Source organism: Stegodyphus dumicola, chromosome X1, assembly GCF_044657685.1.
Source record: "Stegodyphus dumicola isolate Sdum_Otavi_A_Nest chromosome X1, ASM4465768v1".
Lineage (NCBI taxonomy): Eukaryota > Metazoa > Arthropoda > Arachnida > Araneae > Eresidae > Stegodyphus > Stegodyphus dumicola.
Genome location: NC_140780.1, coordinates 250551813 through 250563892, shown reverse-complemented (window position 1 = coordinate 250563892; position 12080 = coordinate 250551813). Strand labels below are relative to the sequence as shown.

Here is a 12080-nt window from a genome sequence, read left to right as displayed (position 1 = left end):
TTGATCCTTGAATTTATTGGATTATCGAAATATTCAATTTGACTTATCTTCCAAGTCCTAGTTCCGACAACAATTCCGTCAAAAATTTCGAATTACTGAAGCAGGAGTAAAAGGTTTAGTATATATTTACTATATGTTAATAGAGTAATCAGAGTGTAATAAAAATATATTATAGAATTTACACTGATCCAACTTTTTGTCTGACACAAATTACATGCACATGTAATGGAAGAGAAAGCTTGTAGAGATCTGTTTTTGACATGCCTTTAAAAGTAAATGTCATACTCCTTTTGTCTCTTCAATGTCAAAAAACTTTCCTTTGAGAGGCAACTTTAGTTTTTTTTTGGGGGGGGGAAATCGCAAGAAGACAAATTTGAAGAACATGCAGGACGATTGAGTACACATACTTATTTTTGGAATTTAAGTGGTTCTCCGATTGGTAATTGAATAATGAAAAGATGGATTGTCATGCAATACAAAACATTTGGAATATGTTTTCTGACTGAATAACGTAAGATTAAAAGTCATCTGCTTAACTCACAGCCATTTACAAGTCAACTACTTGGGCAATTGCAGAATCGTTTTGATTTTGAGCTTGTAATACAAACCTAATACCACTGGATTTAAGCACTTCTTTAATCTTCCGAGAACATTCCTTCTTTAGCTCATATTCCAAGAATATTATGTGAATACAATTATTGCAAAAGAAATTGAATATTCATTTGCACTACGGCTTGTTAGTTTAGTAACGAGTTAACAAAACTTTAATTCTGCTTTTTGTGTCTAAGAATACAACAATATTTTAAATAGTTACAATTAAAATATTAAATTGGAGATTTAATTAGAGCCTCACGAGTTGCCTAGCATTTGGAGATTGTTCAATACTAATTGTTTGTTGCGAAGTCTAACCCAGCCTGCATGGTTGGTTTTCATAGTTTTCTAGGTTCTCTTTACAAAGGTTCTCTACAAAAGCATCTTAACTAAATACCTCTCATGTTCCTTTCTATGTTCGAATAACCAACTATCCTAGTTTAAGTGCGATTTCCAATTGAAGTTACTAGCAAAACCCGAATACTCATTAAAAATCATATAGCTTGTAACATGTAACATGTAACATGAGTAACATGAAAGATACGATGCCAATAATTGAATTGCTGTTACGGTACAACAACAATTTGGGCTTCCCTGCCTCATGAACTCAAATCACATTACAGGTCCACTTCCCCTTTGGGCACTTCGTGAAGGTTCAACCTCCACTATTACCCTTCCAAGGGAGCAGCGCACCACCTGGATAAGACACCAGGCAGCACCGGTCGTCAAGTTGCTCCTACCAGTCGCATGGGCGAGCCTGTCGCAGTGGGCCGTTACCCAGCAAACCGAGGGGAACTAGCCCTCTGGCTATGGTTCCACGCCACTCAGGACATGCCAGTCTCCAAGGCCGGCCAATAAGTGACCTTTCCCAGGGGCTTCAGAACCACCAAGTTCATAAATTATATACCCTGTGGCTGAGACCTCCTAGGTACAGATCCTAGCCAGTAGCTTCTCTTCGTCGACCCCCGGGGGGCTGGTACAGTACGTTGTTTCTAAACTTAGATGGTCATTCCTTAATTAAATATGATTGATTTGTAACTTCTACTAGAGTTGACGGTAAGAATTGAAGTGCAAATAAAGCTTCTTAAATTCATTTAATAAACATCGAACCTTCGTTGTTAATTGAATCCAGAATTTGGGTGTCGTTTATATAATTATTCTTACTTGTCCACAGAACCTGCTGACTTATCGAGCCATTAAGTAGCTGCAGATCATTTCTACATAACCATTGAACTTCCATTAATTTGGTCTCTAGAGGGTTGTATGTTTATATCATAATTTGACTTTTATAAAAATGATTTTTCTAAATATACTGTGCTTTAAAAATATTGATGATAGTATCAGCCGCTTCATTAGCAACAGCTTGTTTAGAAATAAATTATGCAGATAATGTCATGAAATATTTTTGTAAAATTCAGATTAACATCAAACGAAAGTTCTCGGTTTTATACAAATCGATTTAAACGAAGTTAAAGTAAAGTAGCAGACAATAAAACGCCGAAGATAAAAATTTACTCTTACAAATATTTTTTTAAAAAAAGGAAGAAAGAGAGAAATTTTAAAAAAATAGTTAAAAATTTGAATAATATCATCTATAATTTAAAAAAATAGCTTTTCATATAGTATTAATAAATATTTATTATGCATCATTGAGGGAAAAAATTTCATATAATTAATTCTCCGTAAAATTTTACTTGAAATTTAAGGTTAAAAATAGCTGTGGCAATTCACTGTAACAAAAATCCATAAACCACATTTGGCGTTTTTATCGCTCAAAAAAAATGCCAAATTTCAAAACTCGAAAATATGTAAATTCGTGTATATCTTAAATTTTGAATAAAAACGTCTAATTTTTTGCAGGTATGCTTAGAAATGCACCTGCTTTAAAATGATGGTAAAAATTTTATAGATTATAATTCAAAATTTTTTTGAAAAATTTATAAAAATTATTTAAAAATAGAAATTTTAAAAATAAAACACAAAAAATGGGTAAATTTTATTTGGAATGAACCTAAATTTCGAAATGTGAAAGGAAAAATAATAAAAGTTTAATAAAAAAAAAAAGATATATTAATAAATATTTACCAAATTCTATTAACATTGAGAAGCTAAAATTTTGAGAGCTAATATTTTAAAAACTACTCGTACGATTTTTACAAAACTTGGTATTCTGGCATAATTTGAGTCATAGAATCGAAATATGGGAAAAAATTGATATGTTATTTCAGAAAAAGTCCGATTTGGTGTCAAAATACCTATGTTAGAATAGTTCTATATATAAATCTAATATATATCCTAAGTCGCGCTTTCGAGACATGAAAAACGCAGTTTGAATTTTGTCAATCGGCCCAGTAGAACGGGAGATATAGCACTGTCCCATTTTTTTTTTTTTTTTTTGAGCAGTGTACCTATAAGAGTTTAATTGATCTGGTTAAAGTTAAATAGTCCGAAAACTCCCGACAGACATTAAGCAAGTTATCGCTATGTCTCAAAGTAACTACAGAGTCAGACAAAAGTTTAAATAAGCCTCTTATTTAAAAAGAATTTAAAGGCATGTTCTTATGTCTTATGCTAACCAATTCAATTGCAGTTTGTGGTGATGTAATTAAACCTTTTTTTTTTATAAATTTAAAAAGTAAAACACAAAAAATTGGTAAATTTTATTTGGAATGAACCTAAATTTCGAAATGTGAAAGGAAAAATAATAAAAGTTTAATAAAAAAGATATTAATAAATATATGTCAAATTAAATTAACATAGAGGAGCTAATATTTTAAAACTACTTGTACGGTTTTAACAAAACTTGGTATTCTGGCATAATTTGAATCGTAGAATCAAAATATGGGAAAAAATTGGTTTAGAATAGTGCTATATAAAAATCTAATATATATCCTAAGTCATGCTTTCGAGACATGAAATATGCAGTTTGAATTTTGTGAACCGGCCTAGTAGAACAGGAGATGTAGCACTGCCCCCCCTTTTTTTTTAGCAGTGTACATTATTTGCTTGGACAGTCCATTAGTTTTAAGTGTGTCATAGTCGTAGTTGTCTTTCATGCTGTCATCTGCAGTTAGAAACTGAATGAGCATATTGCTGTGTGTTTAAATGATCTTAGTATTAGCGAAAATGCTTCATTCAGAATGAGTTCTTTAGTACTCTACTTTGGTTTTAAATCCCATCACTTCACGAAACTACAAATTTGGCCTAAGTTAATTTGCCAGTTTGGCATCATCATTCTTACTTGAGTAAAAGACGAAACACCTTCGCATTTATTAATTATTGTTCATTGAATGGGAGCTGGTTTGTTCCCCTTGAAAAGTCAACTAATTTCCGATCAATAGCGATAATTACTTGTTTTTGATTTTTAATTTCTTTTTCAAAGTTTGAAGTTTTGTTATTCATAATTTGTGTGTGTGTCTTTACATGCTTTTATTCAAGTCTAAAAATTATCTGAGCATTTTTAACTCCTTCACATCCAATCCGCCCCACACGGCCCTACATTGAAACAACCAGAACCGCCAGAAAACGGCCGAGATTGTAATCTTGTTTTCTTCCCTCCCCCTAAGACATGCAGTAGCAGGTGTAGTTTCCCCAAATGCATTGCATCAGCTTACTGCAGACAGCTTGTCCTAAGAAATTTCTTATCTTTTGGTTGATCGTGACATTTCGTTATTCTTTTGTGGTACAGTGTACTTTTAAGTTTTAAACAGCAATAAAAGAACAGTTTAAAAATTTAAGGATTATATTTATTTTTAAACAATTTATTCCCTCCTATAAAAATAACGGAAATAAACAAAATCTCAGTCGTGATCATCACAAAGCCAGAAAGGCTTGTTGGTCTGACCTTCAGAATAGTTTTATAAAGAACGGGGTCAAATGCTAATGGAATCTTTGTTAGAAAGTACAAAGGATGTCATTGGAAATCTTCACACCTATTTTCTGCGTTAATGGACGGGGAGGGGAGGAAATTTCTGTGAAACTGGAAAACTGTTTCGGTATTTTGAAGACACAAGTTAGCGAAGGGTCTGGATTTCAAAGAGTTAAAGGTGTTTAGACATTGAAATCTTAGAAAATCGGACAAAAATAACTGCTTTAAAATGTTGATCATCAGCTGTATGTAATGTTGCCTGGTGCTGGAGCAAGATATTCTGATGCTTTGAGGTAATTTTATGGTATCTAAGTTTAAACTTTCAGATTAACTTGTAGTGTTTTTCTTCATGAAAGGCAGCTACTGTTACTTTCTGTACCTTTTGTTCTTTCAGGTAGTAAAATGGATTTTAGGTGCACTAAATTCCTGTTATTTCATATATTTTGAAAAGAAGCATTTCAGTGTAGTCACAGACTTGATTTTAGTTTAAACAACTGCTAATTTTTATGTTGTAGAATTTGCCTTAATGGGTATTCACATAACAGTTTATGAAATTTATCATTCTCAGTGTTTTAGCTATGAATGGAAAGTTTAAATAATTTTATCCTATTCATATTTTAAGGTATAGTAGTTTCTTAATATACTGCCTTGATCTATAAATTACAAGAGAAAGCAAGCAAATTCGTGAAAATTTGTAATTATATTTTTATACATATGCAGGACTAATTTTAGTAATTTCTGGATTAGTGTCTATGTCTTTAGCAACTGCTGTTTCTTTATGAATGTCTGCCACAAAGACATCTCTCCTACGTAAATAGGCCTTGAATTTCTTTCGATAATTAATTTACTAGTAAAAAATCCATGCAAATCATAACAATGGTTTTATTATTAATCTTTTTTAGTCCTCCTCCATTATGAACCTATGTTTTTTGCCACCTGGGAAAGAGAAGCCGCACACTTGCCAAGATCCAACAGTAGGGCTATCTAGACTATCACTGTGTGTATCTATAAACTATTTTCATAACTAGAAATTCCTTACTATTAAAAAACCCCATTAAAATGTGTGGCAGGTACATAATGGAAAAGTACCTTCTTTTTCAAGGGGAAAAATAGAGAAATATTAGAGAATATTTGAATTTAATTATTATATTTCAGTTCACTTTCATGTGTTAGTCCTCAAATGTAATCTGTTATCATATTTCTATTTTGATGACCTTGATAACAATGTTTAAAGTGCAGCAAGCATGTAAACTGCGGTGCATATTTGCTCTGCAGCACATTTTATGTTAGTTTTAACTTTTTTTCCTATGTATTTCCTGTGGTCTGTGATCTTATGATTATCCATAAAACCATTAAGTTTAATAACAAAGTTGTATCAAGCTTTCCTTTTATTCCTAGTGATTTTCTTATTTTTCATGACCATTTTTAATGCTGTAAAGATTCTTTGATCATTTATGTAAATAATTTAGAAAACAAGATATTTGAAAACGTGAAGTGTTAAAGAATTCCTTCATAAATTTGCCTAATTTGATGTGCAACACTGATGTCAGTATCTTTTAAGGATGCTTCTGTCCCAAAAGGTGCTCCCATATGATAGTGGGAATACTAAAAACCTGTGGACAGTCCTTTCGGTTGTTAGGTCCTCACCAGTGGCCAAGTCGTTAACATCACTGAATACTGGTAGTATGACCTGTTATGGGTTAAGCAGATAGCCATCATATGTTTTACCAAACCAAATTCAGTTGTTAGGTGCATTGGTATAGCAAAAAAAGAAGAAAAAATTGTGAAACATGTTCAAAGATATATCAAAATATGTTACCATTTAAGTCTCCTGATGACCTTTCAGTCATATACATCATACCTCAGAATCTTCAGTAGCTATCATGAAGTATGATTTGAAAATAGTGCACAGCATACAAGTTGTTTTCATCAATGATTCTTTAGCTATTAATAAATTTTCCTGAGAAATGGCAAAATGAGGCTGCTTGGATGCCTACTGCCTCAAGGTTACTTCTTTCCCAGAAAAAATATTACTACACTTCTGTCATAACTTGCTAGTAATGATATAAATCAACAGGATGCTTGCATGCCTTTATGATTTAAGAGTGTAATGTGATGTCTTACTGTAGTAATAAACTAAGGCTTAGCCAGAATGCCAGGAGTAGCCTCTCAGTTGTGCCCTTACAAGAGTTTCTTACTATAGTAATAAAGTCTCTCTGGGAATCAACTGGGTTTAACTCCCACCGCAATGGCTAGGACCTGTACTCCTGGGGTGCATAATCAGTCTTAATAGTGACTAGAATGATTGTTTATTCGGTGGTAGGTTCAGGCTTGGCAAGTACTATACTGATACTCTTAGCTGCCTCTTGGTTGTGGGGATGTTACATGGTGAGATATTGAAGTTTGTTCTGGGGGTTTGGCTCTCCTTGGTCAATACTGGGGACAGTTTTTAACCTGACTTTGTTCTCTTTGTAGGTGACTGCTTGCCAGTTGCCACTCACCATAAACTTTGACTATCATAAACTACCATACTATATGCAGTTTTCTGTACTCTGTTTCTGCAGCATGTGATCGCCTATAGGGGTTGGGGCATTGATAACTGTAAAAGCGGAGTCCCTTCTCCCTAGTGTACTGTAGTAATAAACTGCTACAAGAGAATTTTAAAAATTGCTCCTTTTGATCACAAAAGCCAAATTTAGAATTATTTTTTTTTAAGGAAGTTCTTGGAAAATTACATTTTGTAATCAAAAACAAAAATTGTACTGTGTGATTTCAAGTTTCACCCAATACCAAATTTCTAATTTCATACACTTTATCTTAAAATAATTCCTACATATTATAGGCATATTATTTATGTATTAATTTTTAAATGGTGTGGTTTGTTTGATTTGTGAATAAAATTGTGCTTTTTGTAAATCCTTTTTAAATATATTTCGAATTATTTGTAGAATTTATGTCGTTTTAAATTAATATTTGCAGTGGAATTTGAATAACTATTATGCTCCGAGTAAACAAAAAAAATCAGTAAAATAAGACATATTTTCCATTTCTCCACTATCAGTGTATTTTTGTGATTTCCTGTTCATTTGAGGGTTAGGAAATTAGCATAGAATGAATATGTGCAGTATACCAGCCAATATGTTCTGGAAGGAAAGGAAATTATTTCATAAATCATCTTATTGTGCAAGTTTTTCTTTCCTTAACTGTCCTGTATTTTTTACCTTGGCCATCATGTTTCAAGTATATTATATGCTTTGTCATGCCTATGATTTGATTATTTGCTCTAAACTTTGGAATATCATAAAAGTTAAGTCTTGTAAAATGATATAAGTAATTATATTAAATGGTATTCTGATATTTTTGGATTATTTAGGTGTTTTTGCTGGATTTGGTTTAAGTGGTGTTATTCCTGCTGTCCATTATTTGATAGTTAAAGGGTTTTTCCAAGCTGTCTACCATGCATCTTTTGGGTGGCTTTGCCTTATGGGTGCACTTTATCTCATTGGTGCTGCATTTTATGCATTAAGAGTTCCTGAACGCTTTTTTCCTGGAAAATGTGACATTTGGGTATGTACCAAGATATTTATTATAAATTGATAAAATTTTTCTTTGTATATTTAAGTAATATGAAAGTGCTGAAATTCACAAAAATATTCATTTTTCTAGATTTAAATTTGTATAATTTCCTGTTGACTTTTTCAGTTTCACAGTCATCAGATATTTCATGTGCTGGTCATTGCAGCAGCTTTCGTTCATTATCATGGAATTTCAGAAATGGCTGTTTACAGACTGTCTATGGATACCTGCAGTGCTGAAGATGCACCTATTGATTTTGAATATTGAACTGCAGGATTAAAATTGCATCATTTTATAAATAAGTTAAATCACCAAAGTGGCTGAACTTCATTTGCCTTATTTCTTTGTACATCGGAAAAACTATTTGTATAACTTTTAAGTGATTTGATAAGAGGCAAAATGAAAAATGAATTTCATCTAGAGTATTTTTATAGCATATGTAGCAAACTGTACGTAAGTTTGTAATATACTTTATTGCCTGACACCATTTGGAGAAATCTGTGATAGCATTTAGTTTTCACTGAATCGTCAGTAGTACCAGTTTCATTGATGTGAGGGGGGGGGGAAATACAAAAGACACAAGGATTGGAATTTGAAAATTTGTTAAATGACTGAGGTTTACAAGACTTATTTAACTCTTCAAAAGCAAACATTATACATATCACTGTATATTAATATATTTGAGTCTGTAATAGTATTTTTCCATCTTAATTAAATGTCATGTTTTGCACTAAAAATATTTTTTAATCTAAATTACTAATCTGAATAAGCGCATTAAGAAATGAATCGCCATTCTTTGTGTTTGGAATTTTACATGTGCTAGGCTTATTTTTAAACTTCTTACACTTTTGAAGTTCATTTTAATTGAGCACTTTAAAATTATTGATAGCATTTTTCTTTTGGACTTGGGCCATAGTAATTGTTTTGTCATGAAAAAAGTATTTTTTATGTACAAGTATTCTCATAAAAAGAACTTTTCATTATTTAAAATGCATACATATTTATAAATATAGGCTTTTTATACATTCATCTTTTGCCTTTAACGTTTTTATCATCAAATTTTAATAGTCTGTTTTGAACAGAAAATAATGTGGATTGAAATGAGTTGTTTTGGAAATGAGTAATTGTTTCAAAGTTCATGGTTTATATTTTAAAATCATTTGTTACTTTTAATTTTGTTAAAAGAAAAAAAAAAAAAAGGCTGAATTTTGATGTCAGTGGTTGGTAGTTGAAGTTTGTTACAAATAATAATTGTAATTTCTTAAGTAATACATTTGTTTAATCATTTATTTCCTATAGTCTATATGTATCCAATAATGCAAGAGAAATTTAGCATTTACAAGTGATAAAATTGTATATTCTGGTCTATTGAATTAATTTATAATTCATTTACTTAAAAACTTTTTGTGTGAAATGTACTATATTTTCATGCTTTTTAACCATGTTTATATTTAGTTTCTGCATGAAGATCCTTTGGAAGATTTTTTTGTCTTTTTTTTTTTTTTTTTCTCCACAAGTGCACTGAAATGAAATTCAAAATTGTTGGATACTGTTGATAATTTTGTTGAAAATCACGATTGATGGTGAATTACTAGATTCTTTTAAACCTGAATGTAGCTTACTTTACTATATGAGGATGCCAATTCAAATCTAAAGCATTTTCAGTGTTTTGTTGAGTAATTAGAACTGACAAAAAGTTTTTTAATCTGTTCACACTACTACTACTACTACTACTACTACTACTACTACTACTACTACTACTACTTTGTTATACTAGAGAATTTATGTACTGAAAACAAGTTAACAGTTGCTTACTAGCATCCGTCCATTGTCTCAATCTGCAAATAATGAGCCTCTTTCTTACTTAATCAGAACTGCATACATAATTTTTTAATTGTTCTAAAGCTAAGTAAAAGTAGTTACATGCATGGTAGCTCTGTGTTTCAATATTTAGCGATTTTTTTTCATATTCATAGTTTTTTAGCATGGATGCATATTTGATAATATTCTTATAAGCTTATCTCCGAGAAAAACATTAGTGTCCATATTGAAACTTAACAATGTAGGCATTTTTAAAAAAATTTTTCCATCAGCCTATGTCTATAAAGTTATCTTGGGAATAAATCTGAACATAATATTAGGAAAAGCAAATTGTGAAGTTTGAAATTTTAATTTGATGAAGTGTTTATAATGGCAGACTCTAGTAATTACTTGAAGGGAATACTGACTTATTAAATAGTTATTTGGTTGAAATAGTATATTCCAGTGATATTTATTGATATTTTTGTTTGTATAATGTATTTTCCATAAATAAACACTTTAAATTTACATTGGCGAGAATGCACTAATTTTCAATCAAAATTTAATTTTATTAGGCAAACTATCTGTTCATATATTCAGATATAAATTTGATTCGAAGAAAGGGGAAAATATCATCTGTCTAACCTTAGGTGAATTCGTGATCTGCCTCAGTATTTCCTATAAGCACTTTAGTACAATGTGAAGTATCTTTTTTCTAAAAATGCATTTTAGGTACATAAATGTACTGTAAACTAAATTGATGTAATTATGAAAATGTCAAAAACTTTCTAATGGGACATTTTTGTTACTCTTATTTTGCACGAGAATAATTTGTGTATATATGTTTCTATAGTATGATGAGGTAACATGGTTTTTGTATTTTTTAAATTTTTATAACCAAATAAAGTGTTTATGATTATGATTTAAGATACAAATGGTTTCTGTGTTTTTTAAATTTTTATAACTGAATGAAGTTTTTGATATAAAGATGATTTTCAAAGCAGTGCTTAGAAATTGGTTAAACATTTTACATACATACATACATACATTTACTTCAAATCACTTTTTCTTTAAATTGTTTGTGTTAGGGACTATTAATATCTATTTATTTCTACATTCTTGAACATGTTTATAACTTGTTTAGAAGTGTTGTAGAGCAGTTCTGTAAAACATCTGTACTTTCATTCATGCTGTTTTCTTATGTGTATATTGGTGTTCACTGTTTCTTGTTTCATTCCATTAATAATAAACTTTATGCCTTTTTTTAATTAAATTTGTGTTATTTGTACTATAACTTATGAAAGAGCTTTACAAATTTTAGACTTTAAATTTTGTAATGATAGCTTAGTTGTAATTTTAGTGGGAAAGAATATATTAACTGCCATTATCTTATAGGATATCATGGAAATGAACTTAACATCAAAAAAATTTCTATATATTTATACAGATTACTGCAAAAATCATTTTCTGTTTCAAAGATAGAATAACTTTTGAATAAAAGAGGGAATTTTTTTTAATTAACTTGCAATTCATTGGTATCTAATTTAGTTGAAGAACCCAGTCATACATTTGATCCCCAGTTATAAAGTCTCTTTCTATAAATCTGGATATCAAGTTCATGTGTATTCAATACAGCTAGTCCTCCTACAACATGGCATCCTGTAACACGGTTTCACTATAACACGCTTCATAAAATTGCAGAAGCCCTTTTACAACATAGTGTTCTGTAACACGGTTTCGCTCTAACACAAACAGAAAATTACTCAAGAAATCCCAAGAACTTTAACTAACTCCATATGAAGTTTTCCATATTGATCAAAGCACCCACATAGTCATATAACACATAAGAATCCTTGTTTAGTAAGTCTTGCCAGTTGTCTTCCAAGATGCAGTTCCCATAAGAACAAATATCCTCAAGGAGATGAGCCATGTAATGGAGAGCGACCATTGAATTCTTAACTGGGAACGGGAAAATGCTTTCTCCTCCATGACCTTCAAAGTATAGCAGAATAGAAATAATACATTGTCTCTAGAGCACAATTGCCAGATAACAATGAAGAAACCTCACTATCACAGAAGATGAACAACATGAGGTTACAATAAAAGCTCCAAAAACGAAAAGCACGTTCGGCTTCCAACATTTGAATCCTTATCGCCATGGACTGAAAGCAAGTGTCAGCAGTCTGTGTCAATCCTTGGAGAGGGGGTTGTTAAGGAATATCTTTCTCGTTTTTAAGATGTTAAG

The 12080-nt window shown here is 31.1% G+C and overlaps 1 protein-coding gene across 2 annotated transcripts in view; it reads left to right on the top strand.

Annotated features, from left to right (window-relative positions):
* The window catches only part of LOC118186156 (adiponectin receptor protein-like), a 46311-nt gene extending 35541 nt beyond the window's left edge, over positions 1-10770 (top strand). For both annotated transcript variants that reach the window (XM_085807440.1, XM_085807439.1), the window contains exons 8-9: positions 7833-8026; positions 8162-10770. In XM_085807440.1, the coding sequence (XP_085663566.1) occupies positions 7833-8026; positions 8162-8302 (335 nt within the window). In that variant the 3' untranslated portion in view covers positions 8303-10770. The remainder of the gene's footprint in view (positions 1-7832; positions 8027-8161) is intronic.
* The last annotated feature ends 1310 nt before the right edge of the window (positions 10771-12080 follow it).